This window comes from Heteronotia binoei, chromosome 1 (assembly GCF_032191835.1).
Source record: "Heteronotia binoei isolate CCM8104 ecotype False Entrance Well chromosome 1, APGP_CSIRO_Hbin_v1, whole genome shotgun sequence".
Taxonomy (NCBI): domain Eukaryota; kingdom Metazoa; phylum Chordata; class Lepidosauria; order Squamata; family Gekkonidae; genus Heteronotia; species Heteronotia binoei.
This window is the reverse complement of record NC_083223.1, coordinates 112,699,941-112,725,259: the sequence shown is the minus strand read 5'-3', so window position 1 is coordinate 112,725,259 and position 25,319 is coordinate 112,699,941. Positions and strand designations below refer to the sequence as shown.

Here is a 25,319-nt window from a genome sequence, read left to right as displayed (position 1 = left end):
GGTAGAATGTGGTTTGGATTCTGTTACTGTTAGGTGGATCTGTAACTGGTTGACAGATCGCACCAAAGAGTGCTTGTGAATGGTTCCTCATCCTCTTGGAGAGGAGTGACAAGTGGAGTGCCTCAGGGATCTGTCTTGGGACCTGTTTTGTTCAACATCTTTATCAATGATTTAAATGAAGGAATAGAAGGAATGCTTATTAAATTTGCAGATGATACTAAATTGGGAGGGGTTGCAAACACAGAAGAAGACAGAAACAGGATACAGGATGACCTTGACAGGCTGGAAAACTGGGCTAAAACCAATAAAATGAATTTTAACAGGAAGAAATGTAAATTTCTGCATTTAGGTAGGAAAAATCCAATGCATTAGAAAGGGGGAGACTTGTCTTAGCAGTAGTATATGCGAAAAGGATCTAGGGGTCTTAGTGGATCATATGCTGAACATGAGTCAACAGTGTGATGCGGTGGCTAAAAAGGCAAATGCAATTTTGGGCTGTATCAACAGAAGTATAGTGTCCAGATCACGTGAGGTGATGGTATCGCTTTACTCTGCTCTGGTAAGGCCTCATCTGGAGTACTGTGTTCAGTTTTGGGCACCACATTTTAAGAAGGATACAGACAAGCTGGATTGGGTCCAGAGGAGGGCGATGAAGATGGTGAGGGGTCTGGAGACCAAGTCCTATGAGGAAAGGTTGAAGGAGCTGGGGATGTTTAGCCTGGAGAGGAGGTGGCTGAGAGGTGATATGATCACCATCTTCAAGTACTTGAAGGGCTGTCATATAGAGGATGGTGTGGAATTGTTTTCTGTGGCCCCAGAAGGTAGGACCAGAACCAATGGGTTGAAATGAAATCAAATGAGTTTCCGGCTCAACATTAGGAAGAACTTCCTGAGCTTTAGAGCGGTCCTCAGTGGAACAGGCTTTCTCGGGAGGTGGTGGGCTCTCCTTCCTTGGAGGCTTTTAAACAGAGGCTAGATGGCCATCTGACAGCAACAAAGATCCTGTGAATTTAGGGGGGGGGGTGTTTGTGAGTTTCCTGCATTGTGCAGGGGGTTGGACTAGATGACCCTAGAGGTCCCTTCCAACTCTATGATTCTATGGGGGGGGGTCTGCTATAGACCACCAAGCCAGGCAGAGGACTTGGATGAGGCACTCCGAGAACAGATTATAAAGTTCTCAAAGAGACAGAACACAGTAGTCATGGGAGGTTTCAATTACCTGGATATCACTTGGAAGTCCAATTCTGTTAAAAGCAAAAAGTCAAACCAATTCCTGACTTGCCTTGCTGACAACTTCATTTTCTAGAAAGTGGAGAGGGAAACAAGGGGATCTGCTATCTTGGCTTTGATTCTCATGAACAGGGAAGATCTGGTTCATGAGGTGAAAGTAGTGGGCACCCTGGGTAGTAACCATGTAATTTTGAAATTTACATTCTTGGAGAACGGAAAAGCTGCACATAGCCAGACATATAAGTTGGATTTCAGGAAAACAAATTTTGACAAACTTAAAGTTATGTTGGGTAGAATCCCACGGCCAGAAGTACTTAAGCAGGAGGGAGTTCAAGAGGGTGGGAGTTTCTTAAAAGCGAAATACTGAAGGCGCAATCACAAACAATTCCTATGAGAAAGAAAAACGGCAGGAGCCTAAAGAAGTCAAAGTGGCTTCATAAACAGCTTTCAAAGAACTTGAGAAATAAAAAAAGAAATTTTTAGGAAATGGAAGGAGGGCCTTATGACCAAGGATGAATATAAATAACCAGTGCTTGTAGAGAGAAAGGATAGCTAAAGCTCAGTATGAGCTTAGGCTAACAAGAGATCCTAAAAACAACACAAAAGGGTTCTTTTCTTATGTTCAAAGTAAGAAAAAGAACAAGGATATGGTAGGCCCACTGTGGGGGACAGGAAAGTGAAATTGTATCAGGTGATGAAGAGACCTGATCAGGTGATGGAACACCTAGTTTATTTGAATGAAACGAAGTCCTCAGGGAATGAAACGAAGTCCTACATCCAGGGATACTAAAAGAATTTGTGGATATAATTTCTTTGCCTCTGGCCATTGTTTTTGAGAATTCTTGGAGAACAGGTGAGGTGCCAGAAGATTGGAGGTGGGCAAATGTTGTCCCCATCTTCAAGAAGGGGGAAAAAGAGGATCCGGGTAACCACCAACCTGTCAGCTTGACATCTATATCTAGAAAATTTTTAGAACAAATCATCAGTCAGTCAGTCCTTGAGCATTTAGAAAGGATGGCTGTGATTACTAAGAGCCAGCATGGGTTTCTCAAGAACAAGTCATGACTGACTAATCTTATCTCTTTTTTTGAGAAAGTTGCTACCTTGCTGGATCGGGGGAATGCTGTAGACATCATTTATCTTGATTTCACTAAGGCTTTTGATAAGGTTCCACATAATGTTCTTGTTGGCAAGTTGGCAAAATGTGGTTTGGATCCTGTTACTGTTAGGTGAATCTGTAACTGGTTGACAGATCGCACCCAAAGAGTGCTTGTGAATGATTCCTCATTCTCTTGGAGAGGAGTGACAAGTGGAGTGCCTCAGGGATCTGTGCTTGGACCTGTTTTGTTCAACATCTTTATAAATGATCTGGATGAAGGAATAGAGGGAATGTTTATTAAATATGCAGATGATACTAAATTGGGAGGGGTTGCAAATACAGTAGAAGACAGAAACAGGATACAGGATGACCTTGACAGGCTGGAAAACTGGGCTAAAACCAATAAAATGAATTTTAACAGGACTAAATATAAAGTTCTGCACTTAGGTAGGAAAAATCGAATGCATAATTATAGGATAGGGGAGACTTGTCTTGGCAGCAGTATGTGTGAAAAGGATCTAGGGGTCTTAGTGGACAGTACACTGAACACGAGTCAGTGGTGTGTTGCAGCAGCTAAAAAGGCCAATGCGATTTTGGGCTGTATAGTGTCAGATCAAGTGAAGTGATGGTATAGCTTTATTCTGCTCTGGTTAGACCTCACATAGAGTACTGTGTTCAGTTCTGGGGACCACAATTTAAGGATATAGACAAGCTGGAATGTGTCCAGAGGAAGGGAATGAAGATGGTGGGGGATCTGGAGACCAAGTCGTATGAAGAAAGGTTGAATGAGCAGGGTATGTTTAGCCTGGAGAGGAGACAACTGAGAGGTGATCTGATCACCATCTTCAAGTACTTGAAGGGCTGTTATATTGAGGATGGTGCAGAGTTGTTTTCTATTGCCCCAGAAAATCAGACTAGAACCAACAGGTTGAAATTAAATCAAAAAAGTTTCTGACTAAACATTATGAAGAACTTCCTGACAGTTAGAGTGGTTCCTCAGTGGAACAGGCTTCCTCGGGAGGTGGTGGGCTCTCTTTCTTTGGAGGTTTTTAAACAGAGGCTAAATAGCCATATGACAGCAATGCTGATTCTGTGAACTTAAGTAGATCATCAGAAGGAGGGCAGGTACTTGTGATTTTCCTGCATTGTGCAGGGGGCTGGATTAGACAACCCTGGAGGTACCTTCCAACTATGATTCTCAATGGATCTCAGCTGTCCTTGCCTCCATCTAGTTACACTTAGGATCAAAGACTAGGAATTCAATGTTTCAAATTGTTCTCTGCCTCTATACATAGATCCATCATGGAAGTTTATACACATAAGAAGGGAATTTCTACCAATTTCCCCCTCAAGTTGCTCCTTGGGATCCTCTGTACTCCAAGTGCAGTGTTTTGAGAGACACTGTGGGTTGCTGCAAAAGCAGGGAGATGGAGAAGTTACACTTTGTGGATGGAAATCCCTTGTGTCTATGCAACTATTCCGGTGGTTCCAAACCACTAAAACATCAGAACTCTTCCAATATTGTAGCAAACGGAAAGTCCTCTTCTATAGCTATTATCTTGCAGCATATTTCACATATGGAAAAGGTCATGGCTCAGTGGTAGAGCACATACTTTAACTGAAGGCTGAAATCTTGCTATCTCCAGATTCATACATATCAGGTAGCTGGGAAGGTTATTCTGTACTTGAGATTCTGGAGAGCTCTAAAAGAGACTGTATTAAGCCTGATGGAACAAGTCTGACTTGATACAAGGCAAATACATATGATCATAGCATTTCATATATTCCCATTTTTTTAATGCATACATACTCTGGTTTGTACACAGGAAGCCAGTAGACCAACCTTCCTCCAATCACCAGGTACTCTGCCGCAAATTTCAATAGGTCAAAAAGGATGTCACTCAGATGATAATTTGAAGAAATGGAGATGTGATTTTCTGTGCTAAATGGTATTTAAAAATTGTTAGTTGGTAATAGCTGCAATACAATTTGCATTTATTTAAACAGCGTACAGTTTGTTAATTCAAGACAACCAAGAACATTTATGAGAGAGGTCATGATTCAGTGGCAGAACAGCACATGCTTCACATGCAAAAGGTGACTAGTTCAAGCTCCGGCACCTCCAGTGACATGATTTCAGGTTAATAGGTGTTGCAAAATGTCTTTCTGTGTTTGAGATCCTGGAGAGCTGCAGCCAGTCAAAGAGGACAATACTAAGCTGGAAAGACTGCATAATGTTAACTTTAGAAAGCAATACAGGAATAAAATTACAGAAAAATTCAGAAACCAATTTGACAAGAGAATGGTTAATGTCAAAAACAGAAAATAATTGAAAAACAATAGACACAGGTAGGTTAGCAACATGATTTTACAAATTCTTCTTAATAAAATGGTGATAAAAAGGGTCCGCTCTTCTGCCAGCAGAAGAACTGGTAGGATCCAACCCCAAAGTTTAGGACACTACCTTTTCCAACCAATATTTTAAAGCAAGTCAAACCACACTGGGATGAAGTTTGTAAGATCCAATGTAGAACAGAGGCTCATCAGTATCCTAATTTGGCAGCACTGTCCTCATAATATCACAAATGATAAGTAAGTAACCATTATGTATGGCCCTGAGATTTTTAATGGCAGGCATGCTGCAAAGATTCAGAAAAACAACAATACTTCATTACTGGTGGCTTTTCCAACTACCTTTCTATCCACAACATATGCTAGGCAACAAAATATGGTGATAAAATCACTAGCACACAGGACTTTTTTTCTGGGGGAACACAGCAGAATGGAGTTCTGTAACCTCTTCATGGAAACATACTTTTCAACAAATGTTCAAAAGTTCATGAAGGGCACCCATGTGTTTCTCCTTCATTTCCCTCAAGAGTTCCAACACCTCTTTTTCCAGAAAAAGCCCTGCTAGCACACAAGTTCCATGTGGTACGCATGCTGCCCTGTATGTGGCCCCCGTGTACCATGTAGTAGTCACATTCCTTCCCAAAGCATGACAGAGATTAACAAAGTGGTTGCTACATATATGCAATATAATTAAAAACAGCATTGTCTGATTTGTCAATGGTTTGGCAGAGAGCTAGCATGTTTAGCAAATGAAAAATGCTTCTGAAACTACAGCTGGCTTTCCATTCACACATCAGATTCTCAACCCAAGGCTTACCTACCCTCTTTCTTTGGTCATTTCTTTCTGTGAACCCGTTCTTCTGGTGGCTTCCCGTACGCCATAAGGAGCTATGCCAAACAAATATAATAGGCAGACATCCATTTACTCACCTCCATTTAATACAAAATCTCAGTAATATATTACAAAATATTATATAGTCATTATATATTGTACAATCAAGGGCAAGGACTTGCAAGGGCATCTCATTTCCTCCTTTTTACACTCCTACCAACCTATCTTTATCTGGCCCCCGTATTCAGCTTTCCTTCCTTCTCTCCCTAGGCAGCCTCAGCCTGAGAATACTGTGCTCCAGCTATGCAGTGACAAGCTACTGGGTCAGACCCAGTCATACAATACCAGCTGCCACACTCAGCCATGTGACAAGAAATCAGCAAGGACTTGTGGGGAGGCACCTTACTTACCCCATACTGTTTCCTCTTCCCCTCCTTCTGGTATCCCCATATCCTCACCTGTCCCTGCTTTTGTTCTGTCACCTCATCTAACAAACAACCTTTTATCTGCCTCCCCATCTTCAGCTATATTTATTATTTACTTCATACCCCAGCTTTTCTCCACAATGGGGATCCAAAGCAGCTTACATCACTCTCTTCTGCTTTATTTCAGCCTCACAACAACCCTGCGGGATACACTGGGCTGAGAATGTGTAACTAGGCCAATGTTACATAGTGAGCTTCCACAGCAAAGCAGTGATTAGAAACCGGGTCTCCCAGATCCTAGTAGGAAGCTCTAATCACTGCACAACACCGGTTTTTATAAGATGGCTGCTGCTGAACAGCAGCAAGTAGCCAATCCTGGATAAGTCATGCAAGTCATGTTAGTATGTCAGCAGCTGCCACCAGACCTAGCTCCAGTAAATCCTCCCTCAAAGGCTGAAGCAGTCCTTGAATGGCTCTCTTCCCCCTGCCTTTTAATGGCAGAAACCAAGGCAAACAAGCAGCCAGTCCTGGATATACATATGCTGGCAATTCTGTTATGGCTACCTAGCAACCTCCACAATGGTAATTCAGAAGGCATTCATGCCTTAAAGCTACAGGCTCTGTTTCTATTATGAGGGGGGACATTAACCCCCCCCCCTCTTTTTTAAGTCTTCAGATTTCATATAAATCTAGAACTTTTTTTAGGTTCTTGCCTTTTCATGTCTCCTGTCTCTGGATTTGAATATCCACAGATTTGATTATGTTAAGAATTAGATCTATTTATTATGACATAGGAGCTCCTACACACCTTCTACTGATCAAACCAACTGTTAATCAACACTGACATGTTAAAACTGATCTTTTTCATTAATTTAGTATTTCAGTAAGTATCTTCTCTTATTGTTGTAATTTATTTGATTCAGTGATTTTTACAATCAACTCCTTAATGTATTATACTCCTAGTTATAAAACATTAGAAGGAGGAAGGTGGGAACATCTTGCTAGCTGCAGCTGAATAAGACCCTGACTGAGTTTGTTTCTGTTCCATGTGCAGGTATTTGGTGTGAACCTATGGCCGACACCTGCTGGCTCACTGATCCAGGACCAACCCAGGTGGCAGTTCAGTGTATTCTTCATTCTCCCCCCCCCCCCCCCCCATATGTTTAAATTGTGTCTTGGTGTGTTTTTAAGCCATTTTGGGTCCTCCTTAGGAAGAAAAACATGGTGAAATATGCCTAAAGCAATCAATCACTGTACATTTTCCAATAAAACAGTGTATCTTTGTCCCTTGACAGCCAGGTTATTGTCTGATTTATGAATGAATACTTTTATCTTTGTAAGCAGGAAAACTACAAACTGGATTTTTTTTCCTTTAGCAATAAGCTGAAAACAACATACACATGCATTTTCAAGATATCACTGCACAGTGCCCAGCTGCTGAATGAATGTGAACTGATTGCCTTTTAAGATGCTTTAGACTTACTGAAGGCACCCTGGGGAATATTTTTGAAGTCACTAATGAGAGTGGAGTGTTTAATTCACACTCCCTTAAAATTAGCATTAGAGAACTAATTTCCACCTCTGCTTTTGAAAAGCCTCTTCCCCCTTCCACAAATACTGCTATGGCTAGCACTGTACCCTTGCAAATTAAAATATATGGAGTCAAAGGGAAGAGATTAAAGGGTGGATCTAAGGCTTTACAAGGAATATCATACTGTTTCTTAAACAGTCCCAGTATATATATGCAAAGAAATGTAAATCTCCAATTGGACAGAATGTAATCCTTACCTGCATACAGTTTGAAAGACCAATGCTAAAGACCAATTCTAAACACCAGATACTTTGTTTCCCAACCTCTAAGGTTTTTCTCTTAGGACATGTTTTGTTTTGCTAGGTCTCCAAGTCATGAATAAATGGTATCTATAGATGTGAGAGGTGATATTCAAAACATCTAATACTATGGTAACTGCTGAACCTGCAGTCAATCTACCACCTAAGAATTTCCAGTTAGGAAATATTCCAATAAGTACAAGTAGCAGATCACTGTGGCTTGCAAAATGAATCATGCCAAGCTTTAGAATCCAGACAGATTCTTCCCAGAGGGAAAAAAAACCTGATGCAAACGCCCAACTCCAAAGCATACACACTCAAGGGCAGATTAAAAGAAACATCTAGTCAGCAGGCTTCTCAGGCAGATGTCTTTATTCTATTATTCACTTTAGATGCGAAACTATATTATCAGTTTGGAAACCTTCCATAATTATTACAAACTGCAATTCTACATCAACTTACGGTCTGTGATGATCACATCAAATTGCATTCCCTTCCTCCATATTTGTTTTGAGGCATCAGAAACTAATACATCAAGGTAGTAATTCTCTAAACCATACTGGCGAAGGTTGGCTCTAATATTTTCATCAGGTCCTCTCCACTTCTGGTTCTTCCTACTGGCTTTACCTAGAAGTGGTCAGAGTGAAGAAGGCCGAGTTAAATTAATTCCAAACACAATATTTTTCTCATGTTCCTTCAGTCTTACCATAATTAATTTAGACACTCACACGTAAACTCTAGCTAGCACCTCTACTTCAAAATTGCCACAAGAGCAAAGGGACATATGTCATGAAGACTAACAACTCTGTACCAGCAGGAAATATTCAAAATTATTTTCTAAGTACTCTGCAGGAGAAAGAAGAATGGTATAACAATACATACTGTTTCACTTGCATATAATTATAACATCACAGCTGCAATTAAACAGTGGTTTTAGAAATTCAAAGAAGTGCCAGCAGGGAAATATGAGTGACTCATGTTTCCTCTTTACATGCTCCTGTGTAACATGCAATGTGGGGATCTTTGCACCCTCTCCTGGGAGACAGCTATACAAATATCTGGACCATGTGTTTCTTTGTGAGTCCTTGTATGAGTTCCATACTTGTCTGAAGAGAACAGAAGAGAAAAAATCTCCCTACTGGCATATTTTAAGGTAATAATTCAAAACGGAAATTCTACTATATGCAGACGTTTTCCACGGCTGATTCAAGCTAAGATAGCAGTCTAAATAGACCTTCAGGTATAATTTTTTTTCCCCTGGATTCTGCCCTTTCAAGAAATCTTTTTCTGGCATACTCAGGAATATTTTTTAAATGACCGTTCTCTAAAACTTATGGGTAACAAGGCTTTAAGGGATTAAATAGTGTACACATTTGGGGTTATGAATGGAATCAGAAGACTTTTGCTGTTCTCAAGGATGTAGGCACAGCTGATGGAATTCATACAACAGGCCCTTGTGCCATATCACAGCTGCTTTTAACACAGATGCGCCACACAACATGGAGGACAGCCTCAGGTTACAGAACCTCAGTGACTCTAGGGCTGCCTTTGCAAATCTTGGCTGCAGCACTATAGCTCTTTTCCTCACTTTCCCAGAGACCCAGCTGCTACCTCAGCCTACCTCATGGCACCCAACAGCTGGAAAAGCCCTGCTGTATCATCAACTTGATTACCAGCCACTGGCAACAGGAAGGCAGGGAAGCTTCCCTTGGGAACAGCAACTGGCCACTGAGCTGTACCCCGCTTCAGAAACTAGCCAAGAAAGCTGCAAGACTTTTCCAATAACCAAAAATTAACAATTATCATAAAAATAAATTCATGCTGCCATGCATACCCTACAAACTCACTCAAAAGGATCCCATCTCTATTCCAAGGCAAGCAATATTCTTGCAGCAGACAATGAACAAATGGACCAGCCATACTCAGATGCCCCTGCATGTTTCCAACTTCATGAAAACACCACCTGCCTATCATGTGCTTTGACTACAAAAAAGGTGTTTGTATGAACTGTCCTTTTGCTGGAGGACAAGGTAGTCAAGGTCCCACTGGCAGTAGTTTGTACCTTAGTAACAAATGGAAGGAGCATGCCACGCTGATGTGTTTTTTAAAGAGAAGTGGGAACAGGACAAATTTTGCAGGCAGGTGGCACTGAGGGCAGGGAGGGGTTTGAGGCTAGTGAAAATTGGCTGAAGGCAAAAGTGTTTTCATTTCTCAGTCATTCTTGCAGTGTGGCTCAGTAGATGAGGTGCTTGCATAGCACCAGCAGGCAACAAATGAGGCGGTGTTGATACTCAATCACAGGCCTCATTTTGGGCAGCAGCTCACAGAAATGGAGCACTGGAACCTCTAAATTTTACTGTGCTCTTTCTTTCTTACCTCCCCCCCTCCCAACCCCCCCCCCTTGCTTCTGGGTTCCATTGTTCAAACCCCCGTGAGAATTTTGCTGAACTCTTAAGATTTGACAAACCTTAATATTTTTCCCTACAAAAAATGGGGAAATAACCAAAACACATAAAGCAGACAGATGGAAATCTTTGTCATGCCACTGTGGCCACATAGGAGAAAGTAATTTTAAAGTATGATGGGACTAAGATTTTATTATTTGTGTGGCATATGCAAATGAGTTATGCTAATGAGCTCTGGCACCTCTTTTTCGATGAAATGACCCCTGCTTAATTAACAGTGGTTCATTTCATTTTTAAAAAATCATTTCATGTTATGTCACCCAACCCATGATAGTCTTAAAGCCCTATGCAGAGGTAAGCCCTACTAATACCTGAAAACTGATAACATGTAATGGTTAATGAATGTCATTTACAAGAATGTGGTATAGGCAAAACCATGCTTGTATTTTTTGAACTTAGTATACTAACTTCAGGGCAGCACTATTAATTGTACATGCACTAGATTAAAAAAAATTATGTTGATAGCAGGTAGCACAGCATCATTTGTAGATCAAATCTGCATAGTGATTTGCCAACAGAAATCAATCAAATTAAAACTCAGCATTTCTATAAAAATTACTTTCAGTTAAAGTTGCTGCATGTATTTAAAAGTCTAATTTTAAAGAAAAAATAATAAAACTTTTATGTTTATAAATAGCTTTTAAAAGTATCTGGCATGCCACCTTGAACATATGTATAAATACTGACTGAAATGCCAAGAAAGCGAAAACAAAACTCTTAAGGACCGTGGGTCTCTCATTCAACTCACTTGAAGCAGTTCATCTGAAGTTCTTTTTCTCAGATAAACCTGCTTATTGCCAGTGGACAAGTGCTTTGAATAGGCTGCATGAGACTGGTGAATGAATGGTCCCACCTCTGAGCAAGTGTGGACACAATGACCTCTTTTTCTCTTCCAAGATTCTGTGGGGGTTTTGCACATACTAAATTGTTGCTACCATATGTTAAATAATTACATTCTTGTTGCTCATTACTGAAGGGAACATACCCAGCCCGTGTATTGTGCTATAATCTATATCCGTACCACATACATATGCTCCAAAGTGTGCTGAGGCGATAAGAAGCCCACCTGCAAATGAAAGAGAAGAGACAAAACATTTAGCTTGCAGGTGATACTTGGGAATACAACAAAAAGCATTTTATACCCACACACTGCATTGAGGAAACAAGGTTTCTTCACAACATGGCAAAAAAAAAATTGGGGGAATGTTAATGCTCACAGAATTGTTTACTCTTCATCATTTTTTTTAAAGAAACAACTTTAAGATTATAGTTTCTAGCACGAAATAGGTACAAGACAAGGGCTGGTGTGGTGAAGTGGTTAGAATGTCAGACTAGGACCTGGAATGACCATGTTCAAATCTCTCTTTCATGATGTTGGGACCCATCACAATCTCTCAGTTTAACCCACTCTCACAGGGTTGTTGTTGTGAGGACTGAGTGGAGAAGCGAGAAATGATTTGAAAAAGCTGCTTTGGGTCCCTGATCAGTGAGAAAATTAGAATTTAAAAAAAAAATTAAAAGACTTGTTAAAGAGCTATCAGTAAGAAGAAATCAAGGATTAACATATTTAATGATTCATCAAGGAAAAGTTATGAGCAACACTGCTTAAGTACTTGTCCACTGCACATAATGTACATGGCTGAAACCTTCTTTTTCAAAATAAAAATTCTGTAAAAGTTAGATTCTATAAGAGAATGAAACTTATTCTGCAAGGAACAAAACCACTAAAAACATATCCAAGGATGTCTTCAGTCAGACCAAATTACAAACTATTCTAGTTGTACGATATCTTACACAATTTTGAAATGCTATAGATTTCATAATATGCATTACAACAAAGAACATACAAAGCTTATTGTAAAACACATCAAAGGGAGTAACAGAGACCACCACATAACAATATAGACTAAAACTCCATTCATAGGGCATGAACTTCCAGCCTCTATTTTTAGCCTTTGGGGCATTTTTCTTCTTCAGTTCTTTATACCACTGGAAAATCATTCAGCTCAAATTCAATGCAATTAATATGTTGTTATTAATTTTGCCTATAGAACAGGTTTTGTTGATTTTCTTTAGCCTTTCAGCTCCACTATCTGTGCGGTAAATGCATCACATAAAATAGACAACAGAACCCAAACAGACTGGAAACAATGAATAGATGTTTCTGTTTAGTGTGAACCTGAACAAAGCAGAGAAAACAATTTTCACATAAAGCATGCCTGGAGTGCTCCAGAAAGTGCACAGGCACCTCATGCTTCCCCTGTAAGGTCTGAAGGGAAACATATGCAAGGAGATGCACCCTCTATGCATATTGAAAGCATGTGTCTCTGCTCCACTGAAGCTCCCCTTCAAATCTTACAGCAAACCACAAAAACAGAAGTGCACATTTATTTGTAAAAATAATCCTTAATAGTGTTTGAAACTAGTTATTTTGCTTGGTACAAAAAATGTGAAGCATAAGCAGTAAACTTTGAAATAGTTATACATTTTCCCGCTTTGAAATCTAAGAAGTGCAGTACTGGAAGAGCCTTTGGAATCTCTAACATAGAATTTTTAGCACTTTCACAAATCTATAGTCCCTGGGGTACTTGTGGGAAGCCATGACAGCTGAATGTTTTTTTTGTAGCTCAGGCAAGAGTTCTGTTATGCACAAGAAATACTTAATGCTGGTTGTCTGGCATAAACATCTGTTTTACACTCACACAATTTAGGTGAGATGTGCTGCAAAGCAAAAGCAAGAACCTATTTTTAAGCTCTGCGCAAAGCTCTAAAGGACTTAAAGAAGAGCCATCTATAGCATTTGATTCCTTGAATTTGAGATCTTCCTTTCTCATATTAGAAAAAACACTACTCAATTCTGTGACAACCTTGGTTCATGTGTATGTCTGCTAAATGCATAATATATTTTGAAACAGGCATTTATATAATTGCAAATAGCTGCTTCCAAGCAATCCATATTGGTGGAATAAAAGCTCCCCCTACTGGAATAATCAGCAATGTTCACTTATAGAAGAAAACAGGCACTTCCCCACTCTGAGTCTACAAAATAATGTGAGAAAGGAAACGGTAGCTTTTTCTTTCATTCCTTGATTACCTTCTTTTAAATATTACAAAGTAAACAAAATTTTGATAAAATAATCAAGTTCTTGTTACTTTGATGACTTATATGTTTCCCCACAATACAAGAGTTCATAGACACAACCTCAAGCTTTTAGGACTTTTTATGCACATCAAGCAGAATTTTATCAGTGTTTTTTTAAAAAAAAAATAAATAAAGATCTCTGATACAACATTTTAGATTGTAATACAAACTCACAAAAGGAGTGGAAATGTTATTTAGGTTATACCACATCATTAGGATGGTACTGTACTCCTTCCACAAGTCATTTACACTAGAATAACCCTTCAAACTATACCCTTATCCCTCCTGTTTGCTCAGGAAACAGAAAGTGAAACGATGCCTGGACACTTCTAATACTAAAGAAACTGTATCTGGACTATCCTCTTTCTCCCCTTAGACCTTTAATGCAGCCCTGTCTAGATTCTAATGATCTTAAGTAAATTTTGTGACAAAGTTAGAGACCAATATCACCTTTAAGACCAACAAAGTCTTAACTTTCATTTAGAACTTCTATTTAGAACAAAAGCTTATGTTCTAAATAAAAATTGGTTGGTCTTAAAGATGCGTCTTGACTCCTGCTTTGTTCAAAAGTCTTAATTCAGGATGTGAACTTCCATGTGCATGCACACTTTGTCAAACAGGATGGAATCAGAGTAGCAGACATCTCTCTCTCTCTCTCCCCTCTCAACAAGCTAAGTTCATAAGCTCATTATAGTTTAGATTCAATTCCAGGAGAAAACAGGCAATTAAATGACTCAGAGTGTTAAGAATGTTAAGAGTGATTATATGACCCTGTTGTCATGTCTCCTCTCAAGTGTGGAGGTAACTGATGGTATCTTTTTCTTAGCAGTGATGTTGGAATTATCTCCTCTGTTGCCAGACCAGAGGAGAGCATTCCAAAATACCATTCTGATCCATAGCATTACATTTACAATCACTATTCTGCTATTCTAAATAAGAAATACACTAAGATAAAGAGGATGTATAGCTCCTCTTGGTGAGAATACTGATGTAAGGACTGAATGGGTTCAACATATACAGCAATATTAAAACCCAGACCAGAGGAGTGCATTCCAAAATACCATTCTGATTAATTGCATTACAATTGCAATCACTATGCTGCTATTCCAAATAAGAAATAATAGAGTTGAGATGAGATGAGGGGGGAGCTGTCTGTGTGCGAGAAAAGGTTTGCTCCCCAGTGCTTGTGAAAGACAGCCATCGTTGTCTAGTAGAGACTGTAAATCACTGATGATGCGTTGAATTGTTCTGAGCTGAGTCATATGTAACCACTAGTGGTGTTCTATTATTGTCTTTTGGGGGGGCCTGTCTTGTAACAGGCTTTCTCTAGGTACAATTTTGGCTTTGTTAATCTGTTTCCTGACTTCATCAGGAGGATAATTTAGTTCCAAAAAAGTTAAGTTATAGATCCCTCAGCTGAGAATCCATGTCTGTAGGGTTGGAACAAATGCAGTTCTAGCATAGAGCCTGGCTGTATACAATTGATTGTTTGGTATGTTTAGTATGGTAGCTGGAGACATGTAGGTATGTTTGTTGGTCAGTAGGTTTCTGGTAATACTCCCTCTAAGCTGTGGAGTCTTGTGAGCAAAAATTCTGCTTTGTGAGGTACTGGCATTAAAGTTGTGAGCTGCTGCATAAATTACTTCACTCTGGGGCCATTCTTCCTGAGCTTAGACAAAAATATGTGAGCAGGAGGCTAAAAAGCTGTGAACTAGCTCACACTAATTCAGCTTAGAGGGAACACTGGTTTCCAGTATAATATTTTCTCCTGGAATTGAATCTAAGCTATAATGATCTTATGAACTTAGCTTGTTATTTCTGTTTGCATCTGTTAAAAGTGTCAGTATATTTTACACTTGTATGCTAATTTGCTGTTCAACCTCTACCATATATGGACGGGCAAGTCTGATACTCTGATTCCATCCTGTTTGATAAACTGTGCATGCACACGAAACCTCACATCCAATGAAATGTTTTTGGTCCTAAAGGTGCTACTGGACTCTAACTTGTCACATTGCTTCAGACCAACACGGCTACCCACCTGGATTTAAGTAAATACTATGATGCTACTTTGTTTTCTTCCCATTTTCCTGAATATGTAAAGGATGACAAAAAATCTTGTTAGATCTGAAGATTTCACCCCAGAACTGCTGCAGGAAAGGAATTAAGGACTGAGCTGAAGGCCGTTGCACTAAAATGCGCACTACTAAGCCAGTGTTGTCATGGAGAAATAGCATTATACTAAAAAGGCTGGATTGTTAACAACAGGGCAAAATAGAAGTAAAATAGCATCTAAAATTAAAACTATATTCACTCCAAGGGCCTCTTGGGACATCCAAAATACCTTTTGGGGCAAGCAGGCATCATTAATAAGGATAATTGGAATCTTTGCTTAATCACATTTGGATTAAGTTTGCAGTACTCTAAAAGAAACTTAACAAAGGCTACTTCTACCTTTTCTTCAATCCTTTTTATAGGCTGGTCCAAGTTATGAAAAAAAATTGAGACCCTCAGAAGAAACCTGAATATAAATATAGACAGGTTGTACATGCATGCATACATACATAAAGTTTTAACTTCCTCCCCCGAACAAGGGGTAAAAACCAGATACCTGTTCCCACAAATGGATCAAACACAGTATCGTTTGCTTTTACTTTTCCGTGGTTTGCCATGATAAAAGCCAAGCAGGCATCCATGCTTGTGTTCCCAATGAAGTGTCTTCTTTTTACACTGTATGACTCAATAAGGTCCCTTTGTCCATTGGCAATCTGTTGTGGAGGGCGGCAAGCATGAATAAGTTCCTTAATGAACATTGATAAAAATATTCACATAGCTATATTGCAACCAGTGTTCCCTCTAAGCTGCAGTGTTCCCTCTTCTGAGCAAAAATCCTACTTTGTGAGCTACTGGCGTTAAAGTTGTGAGCTACTGCATAAATTATTGTGCTCATAAAATTAATAGCATGTTAATATGATTTCTATCCCCAAACATCCTATAATGTAAAAACAGGTATGTCACATACTCTATCCCCCCACCAAAACTAGGATCACCAGGTCTTTATCTGGTGTTGGTGGGGGATGGGAAAGAACTCTACAGGAGTGTGAAGGATGGAGCACCGTCACTGTGTGTGACACCACCGACATGATGATGTCATCACATCAGGGATGTCCCACAGGCTCATGGCTTTGGGGGGCGGGGCTCCCCCGTGGCAGGCAGGAACTCTCAAAATTGGTGGATCCCTCACTTCTACCTGGGGGCTGGCAATCCTACTCAAAACAGAATCTCCATTGTCCACCAACGGGTTTTTAACTGACTGAGAAACAGCCTATCTTCAAGAACTGAACAGGTCAGACCTATCTACTTGGTATTATGTGATCTTGAATGTGCCTTGCTGGATTTATTTACTTCATTTATACCCTGCCTTTCTCCCCAGTGGAAGCCCCACAGTAGCTTACTTTATTCTTCTGTCCATCTGACCAACTCCACCCAGTCCATCATTCTTTATAAACTATCAGCATCCAGTAAGCACTATGTGGCCCACTGACTAATTACTATTTGCCTTCTTCCTATATTGCTATAAGGTCTCCAGCTGCATTACAAAATAATCATCAGAACAATAAAGGTACTTAAGCTACATAAAAGTATTTTTGGCTCTCACATGCTCATAACTGTAGTATTTCAAGATACCACTGACTGATATTGATAAGTAATAATATATGAAGAAGTTACGTCCTCCATTATAAGATATCCCTCTCAAGTTGTAAACTCTACTTTCCTTAACATTGTTTATTAAGTTATTAATATATCTACGCACCCATCTACCAAAATATAAATGAAGAGGTTGTTTTGGTATGTTGTTTGGATCTGTTCCATAATCTTCCATAAACCAAAAAACGTGATCTGGTTTCTTTAAATTCACTTTTCCTTTAAATGGTAAAAACTCTAGAGACTGTATAAAAGTGATAAATACAAATACATTAATTAAGAACAGCTGCTGAAAAGCATGGAACAGGACTAATGCATCAGGTAGAATGACCAATAAGTAATTCAATGATTATAAAAGTATTCCTATAAATCACCACTTCAATAAAAACAGAACAATAATAATCAAATTCTCTAAAACTTACAAACAGCTTCAGACCAAGAGGAAAATCAGATATGTACTGTGCAACCCTAATAAAGTTATACCCTTCCAAGTTCATAGAAGTCAATGGGCTTAGAACGGTGCAGCTCTGTTTGGAATCACACTGTTAATTAACTAGAACACTTAGGAAGAAAAGGTCTCACCTAAACAGCAAACAGTGAAGCAATTTATTTCACAATATACTTTGCCACAACAGCTTGTACCTTTGGGGGGGAGATGGGTTATGCAGCAGCTAGTATACCACTGACTGACTTGATGGGATCAAACAGTTCATGTAGGAGAAGGCCCTTCCTTAGGTATGCCAGACCAAGGTTTTAAAGGCTTTAAGCCAGCACCAGCACCTTGAATTGGAAGCTGATACTGCAGCTATTCTACAATGGTTGGGTAATATATCTCTCATCTCAAATTCTGATACCACAGCTGAAATTTCCAGATGAAATTCAAAGACATGAAGAATGCATTGTGACAATCTATCCCAGTTATTTCCAGGGCATGGATGCTTGTAGCTGATCCATGAAGAGGGACACAGCTAGAATATCAGCTAAAGCTACTGTTTAACATGTGGCCTACAATGAAAAACAAGAGGCAACATGTGGCCTAGGCAGGGTACTGGAGTACTTGTAGATTGTAAATCTGCCACTTTAGAGGAGATAAGTCACACCCAGAACAGATGCTCCGCCCACATCAAAGTGTCAGGTTGTCTTGCAGAAGAAATGCTTATATTGCCTTTCAGGACAGACACTAAATTACACACCAAGAAATATAAGCTTTTCAGAGCTGTATTTTCAGATGATTGATAATCCTTGCATGTATGAATGCAAAGGTTGAATGTGAATCAAGATGGGTAGATGTCAATTTAACAGAAGAGTCAAGCACAACGTAACTTGCCCACAGATTTGGGATTCACAGGGAAGAATTTCAAGGAGAGGAAAAACTAATTTATACAAAACTTTAGGCCATTTCTCAATTTATGCCAGGGATTTTGCAGATTCCCTCTATGATATTACAAACACAGAAGGCAACAATTCCAACATGTAAATTATGGCTTCAAAATAAATGCTATAGTAATGAAATGTATATATAAGTGGTTGTGTTACTAAGCTCATTCTCTAATAACATTTCTGAAACTAGTTCAACAGAGTAAAATCTACTTACTTCTATTCTTTCAGTTTTCTCTTGTTGCGTTAGCCTTTTGTTGAAAGCATGAACCTTTATTTTATACGTTAAGTTTGACTGTAGATATGGCTCCTAAAATAAAACAATGCAGTATAAGTTAGGTTACAATGAATACTCTGCTAGGTATAATTGTGTTACATGTCCCCTCTTCCAAGATTTCTCTTATACAAACCATTTTCTCTACTGGATAGTTCTTCAGTGACAAGTGCAGTTCTTCTATAGATTTTCCTCTGCCCCACAATTCAAATATAGACCTGAAAATGTCACAATAATTAATTTAGCTTGCACATGAAAAAGTGTACCTATTTCTCTTAGCTGTCTTGGGACTCAAAATCTTCATAAATAAAAATGAATGTATATTCATGCTGTCATTACTCACTTAGTGAAGATCATAATTTTCATATCACTGACTAAACACAAGCCGTGGCCCTTGTAAAGAGATGAGTACAAACAGCTCAATGGTAAAAGCATGGGCTTTGCAGCATACAGAAGATTCTGCATTCAGTCCCTGGCACTGCCTACTGAAAGCCCCTCTGACAATGGGGCTGTGAAAGACCACTAGAACAACAGAGCCAACAACAACTGCTGCTTCAGAATGGATGTGAAGGGGGATATCTCAGTGGCACAGAAAAGTGTATGCAGAAGAGCAAGGGGACTCTATATTTCTAGATGCATAATCCTTACTTGGCACATACAGTCCGCTTCATTAGTCCTCTAGCCATCTCTTCTGAAAGTAAGCTGAGAATCCAAAATGGAGACTGAAAGGAAAAGAGCAACAGTTCTAAGGAAAAGTAGAATGGGTGACAAAATCCACATTGCTTATGCTGCTACAACACAGAGAGAAAACTCCTGTAGTATAAGAAGCGGGTAAACAGTTTTCATTGCAAGTCTGCCTTTGCAAACAAATTGACAAATATACTGATCAATAAAATGTTGGTTGAAGCCCATCAGTCTTGTTCTTTTCCAAGCTCCCTTTCTTTGCTGTTGCCTCATCCTAGGACAAGCAGTAACACCTGACACAAGCAAAAGTGAAGGCCAGATAGACCAAGCAAGGAAGAAGAAAGCCTGTAATGGTTCACCTGTCACATCCATTGTGAATCTGAGCCCTCCTTATATCTTCTTCCGCAGAAAGTTCTGCTAATATTTAGAATCTAGGCATTCTTCATGTTAACTTGCTTTGGTGGGTTTCCTGAGGGTTATCAACTTTCCTTCTCTGTTCACCTACACCAGGTGGGATTATTTGTGATTATTCATGGAATAATTCCATCCATATCTCACCGTAACATATACAGAAATGCTTGGTAAGAGATGGAACTCAGGAAATTAGGTTTTCATTGTACATGCTAAAGAACACATCCTTTACCCAGCAAAAACAGTGGGTAGAATACAAAAGGTAATACAAGCATTCCAGCAGATACATGGTACATGAACACACACACCTGAAACTAGAATGGTTACCCTGAAGCCAAACAACTATGGTCTAGATCTGGAACTCAAACAGTAAGTCTATAGTTTCTTCACATTCAGACAAAGTAGATAGCAAAAAACTAATTAGTAAAGTGCCCAAAGTGATCAAATAATTCATAGATCCTTAACACGCACAGGGGAAGAATTAACTGTTCCACCACAACCCTTGCATAATGGGGAATAGTATGCAGTAGTAATAATGGGGTCCCTATCAGAAGTACTGAAGTCAAAGCTACTAGGGTTGCCTGGTCTGTGCTGGAAAATATCTGGAGACTTTGGGGTTGCATCCAGGAGAGGACAGCATTTGGGGAGGGGAGAGATCTCAGCACAGTACAATGCCATAGAGCCCACCATTCAAAGCAGCCATTTTCTCCAGGGGAGATCTCCAGGCCCCATCTGCAGGCTGCCAACCCTAAAGGCTACAGTTGGAACACATCATTACCCTAAATGGGAAGGGACTTAAACATGGTCTACAGGCCAAATGTCTTTGTATCTTTAAGTGTAAAGCTAACTATTTTCATTACTTGTTACAAAGTTCTCTTCCCACACAAAAACGGAATAAAGCACTATACATTTTAAGTCAACACTAAAGAATACGAAAATAAATGGGGGAAGGATTATTCCTATAAGAAGAAATGCAATCCAGTGCTGAGTAACACCAATGTAACTCATTAAACAGCAAGTTCAGAGGGTAGGATTATGTTCCATTCCAGGCAGACAGCCCATCACTACACTGTGTTCAGCCAAATAAGGCTGAAATGCTATGTACATTTCTGTGGGGAACAGCACCTTCATTTACCAGACTTTATTTATTTTTGGGATTTATATTCCACCATCCCCACAAACAGGCTCAGGAGAGATTACAGACAATAGTTAGGCCAGGGGTGTCAAACTCATTTGTTATGAGGGCCAGATTTGACATAAATGAGACCTCATCGGGCCAGGCCGTGTTGGGCCAGGCCATGTGTGTACCTATTTAAGATTAGGTAGCAGAGATATAAACTTTTTTAAATGACACAGTCAAACATGACTAAAGATTTTTTTTTAAACCCTTAAAATAAAACATGCTCAAAACATTAGCACTTGTGGTCTTAAAGGTGCTTCCTTTGTATTTCTCCCATGGGATCCAAGGAACTGGGCAAAGAAAGCTCTGGCTCTTTCCCTCCCTCACCAGAGGACCAGGAGGGGGAGGCACCTCAACCAATGGAGAAAGTTTTGCTCTGTAGCTCCTGTGCGACTGAGCAAGCCTTACAAAGCAAACTGAGATGCAGAAGGAAGCAAGAGAGAGGAAGAAGGAAGCAGACAAGAGTCAATTGTTTGAGGGCCTGATTCGGCCCCCTGGAAGCATGTTTGACACCCTGAGTTAGGCTGTTTGGTGAACATAAACAATTCATAAATAATTAAAAATACGTTTCATAATTTAAAACAGTTGCACAATTTACTTGAAGAATTTACTTCCAAGTATCCATGTATAAAATTGAGTTGCAAGTGCAAAAGAAAGCCAATTTCTTTTGTTTAGCACAACATTTCCCCCAATTAAGATAGCAGCCTGCATACAAAACAGGATAAAGCAAGGAACACTTTTCTGGGTCCCACCAGCTTTCTCAAGTAAGTGAACAGATGAGAAAGGTGATCTTTCTGTCTGTCAACAGGGATCCTTGCACCCTATTAACTGCACCACAGCAAAACAGAGCCCAAAAAGAAGCTGCAGTTCAAATTTTAAAATGCAACTTTCAGCATTTTAAAAGTATTATTTATTTAATATATATATTGTTTGATTTGTCACCATAAAAGTTGAGTCCTAAGCAAGGTTACACTATTCTAAGCCGCAATGACTTCGACTTTATTTATTTATTTAAAACATTTATTAGCTGTCTTTCTCCCTTATGAATCCTAAGGTGGCTTACAACATAGATAAAAATTTGTAAAATAAAATACATTCAAAATAAAATCCAAAATTTTAAATAAAAACTCAGGACTGTTAGTAAATGTAAACAAATGCAGTCCTAAATAAAACCATCTTCAACTGCCTTCTAACGATCGAAAGTGAGAGGGCCAGGTGCACCTCACTGGGGAGGTTGTTTCATAATTGTGGGGCTGCCACTGAAAAGGCCCTCCCTCATGTACACACCAAACAAGCTTCTTTGATTGATGGGACACTCAGGAGGGCTTCCCCCTGCAATCTTAATTCCCATATGGGAGAAGATAGTCCTTCAAATATTCTAATCTCAAACTTTGCAGGGCTTTAAATTATAAAAACAGCACCCTGAATTGGGCTCAGGAGTATACCAGTAACTAGAGTAACTGATGTAGTGCTGGTGTCATATGCTATGGACCAGCAGTCTAGCCACAGTGTTCTGTACTCTTCAAGGGTAGCCATAAGTAGCCTTGCATTGCAATAGTTCAGTCTCAATGGAATTAAGATATGGATCACTGTGGTTAGGTTTGACTGATAGTACTTACATTTAGGTTTGATTCCAGTTGACTACTAAATTGTCCACCACTGAGGGAGATCAGAGACTTTATTTCCTAAAAGGAAATATTTCATAACAAAAATATTGTTAAGTAGTTTCAAGAAAGAAACAAATTCTAGCTGATGCCTTTAAATATTAATTCTATGACACTGTTTTACTACAAAACAACCTGTTTATTATTATGTACAAAGACCAACTGATTCAAGGAAACCGCAGTCAGAACCACCCACAACTAAAGCAATTCCCACCACAAGGAGCACAAATGTTTTGGCAGTCCTTGAAACCTGAATCCATTACACCTTGCTTCTAAAAGGGGCACACTCCCACCAAAGTCAGAGCATTTGATTACCACGAGAAATTAATTGTTGAAATCAATAGGACTTAAAGATGCTAGAATGGAATGTATGTATAATAAAACTCATGCCTTGAATTCAGCAGGAGCTCACAGGAGTGCAGCTCCTGAACCTTTCTGAGGATTGTGGAAGACAATGACAGTTTCTAAGCATATGCTGGGAAAGTGAAAGTAACTGATCCGCCAGGTAGATCATCTAGGTGACAGGAGGTGGCTGCTTGCCAGATTACATCAGCCTGGACAATGTCAGCATGACTCAGCAGCAAGCTGATTGGCCACCTGGGGAGATGAATTGTATAAATGTACAGAGACATATGAACATATGAAGCTGCCTTATACTAAATCAGACCCTTGGTCCATCAAAGTCAGTAGTGTCTTCTCAGACTGGCAGCGGCTCTCCAGGGTCTCAAGCTGAGGTTTTTCACACCTATTTGCCTGGACCCTTTTTTGGAGATGCCAGGGATTGAACCTGGGACCTTCTGCTTCCCAAGCAGATGCTCTACCACTGAGCCACTGTCCCTCTCTTTTACTGTGTGTGGGTTATGTATGGTGGTGTTGCAGCGGAACATTCTGTTGGTTTGGAGAGTGGAGGTGTAAATAAATTGTATCTAGTAGTTTTACCACTGCTGTGTGCAGGCCTTCATTCTTTGCGTCACTAAAGACCACCCTCACTAAACACTGGCGCATCAACATCCCCCTCCCCCCCGCCACATCTTGTCCATTGAATAGTAAGTGCAACACCATAACAATCTCTAGGGTAGTCAGCCAGCCACCAGGAGCTTTGCAACACCCCCAGCAGCCCTCACTAACCTCAGGAGAAGCCCGTGCCACCCTTTCTCCACTTATGTGATTTAGGGTGGCGGGTATCTTGCTGGCCTTTTGACTGTGGGGGGGGGGGGGAGTGGCCAAGGAGAGCCCCAGGTGAGCGAGGCCTGCTTGGGCTGGCTGGATCTCTAGCCAGCCCAAGCAGGTCTCACTCACCCAGGGATTCACTCACCCAGGGCTCTCCTTTCTTGCGTCTGGGTTGCTTTTGACTGGTAGAGGGGCATATGCTAATGAGTTGTGCTAATGAGCTCCACCACCTATTTTTCTACAAAATAACCCCTGAAAAAGCTTAACATATGAAGTGATGCTGACAACCAAGAAACTGGTGGACAAGATTAACTGAGGATGAGAGACAGAAATACTGATTCACATATGTCAGTAGTAAGAAGTGAAACTATACAGGAAGCTGTGCAATGCAATTTTTCTACAGACCAGGAGCTGTGTTTTCTAATCTATTGATCTCTTAGCCAGTGGACTTATAAAGCCATAAATTCTACTTTTAAACATTTTCATTTCATAATTTCTAATTTATTTATTAATTAAAACATTTAAACCTCATAATTCAAAGCAGCTTACAATATTAAAAATGATCAGTTAAAAACCACAATAAAATAACAAACCCCAATGCACCTTACAATTTATTATGAATGCAGCAGATATTCAATACACAATATAAAAATCATAGGTGAGCCCACAGAACAGAAACTAGGAGCTTGCAGTGCTAGCCACAGCACAGTTACGTCCTAATCCCATGGCAGTCAGCAGAGATACTTCAGTCAGTAGAGAGACTTCCATAATTATGGAACTGCCACAGAAAAGGGCCTCTCTCATGTAATCCACCAAAGGAGGAACTTTAATTGGTGGAGCAGTCAGTGATCAATGGCTGAAGGGAGATGGAAATAACATCCTTGCTAGATTATCCTATTCCCCTTTATAAGAACACCCTCCTGAATGCATTTAGATTTATTTAGTTTTTATCATTGGCAGTTAGGCTTTATCATTAGAACATAAGAGAAGCCATGTTGGATCAGGCTAGCGGCCCATTCTGTCCAACACTCAGTATCACACAGTAGCCAAAACCCAGGAGCCATCAGGAGGTCCACCAGCAGAGACAGAACTCCAAAAGCCCTCCTAAGCACCAAGAATACAGAGCATTACTGCCCAGACAAAGTGTTCCATCTGTACCTTGTGGCTAATAGCTACTGATGGACTTCTGCTCATTGTTCTTATTGTGTTTTTATAATATTTTATTTGTATTGTAAGCTGCCTTGAGTTCCATACATTCCTAAATAAAATGGTCTTCAACTGCCTCTTGAAGACTGACAATAGGGGCCAGGAGACCTCCTTGGGGAGACTTCCATAATTATGGAGCTGGCACAGAAAAGGGCCTCTCTCACGTAATCCACCAAAGCAGCATCTTAAATTGGTGGAGCAGTCAGTGATCAATGGCTGAAGGGAGATGGAAATAACATCCTTGCTAGATTAATCTTTGCTGTTCAGTGAGGC

The 25,319-nt window shown here is 39.9% G+C and overlaps 1 protein-coding gene across 1 annotated transcript in view; it reads right to left on the bottom strand.

The window, feature by feature from the left end:
- The window catches only part of TRMT11 (tRNA methyltransferase 11 homolog), a 37,898-nt gene that overhangs the window by 10,731 nt on the left and 1,848 nt on the right, over positions 1-25,319 (bottom strand). The window contains exons 2-11 of the mRNA XM_060238955.1: positions 22,626-22,691; positions 19,380-19,453; positions 18,868-18,949; positions 18,675-18,767; positions 17,190-17,324; positions 15,987-16,143; positions 11,219-11,299; positions 8,231-8,395; positions 5,503-5,569; positions 4,140-4,271 (exon numbers count right to left, since the gene is read on the bottom strand). Coding sequence (XP_060094938.1) covers positions 4,140-4,271; positions 5,503-5,569; positions 8,231-8,395; positions 11,219-11,299; positions 15,987-16,143; positions 17,190-17,324; positions 18,675-18,767; positions 18,868-18,949; positions 19,380-19,453; positions 22,626-22,691 — 1,052 coding nt within the window. The remainder of the gene's footprint in view (positions 1-4,139; positions 4,272-5,502; positions 5,570-8,230; positions 8,396-11,218; positions 11,300-15,986; positions 16,144-17,189; positions 17,325-18,674; positions 18,768-18,867; positions 18,950-19,379; positions 19,454-22,625; positions 22,692-25,319) is intronic.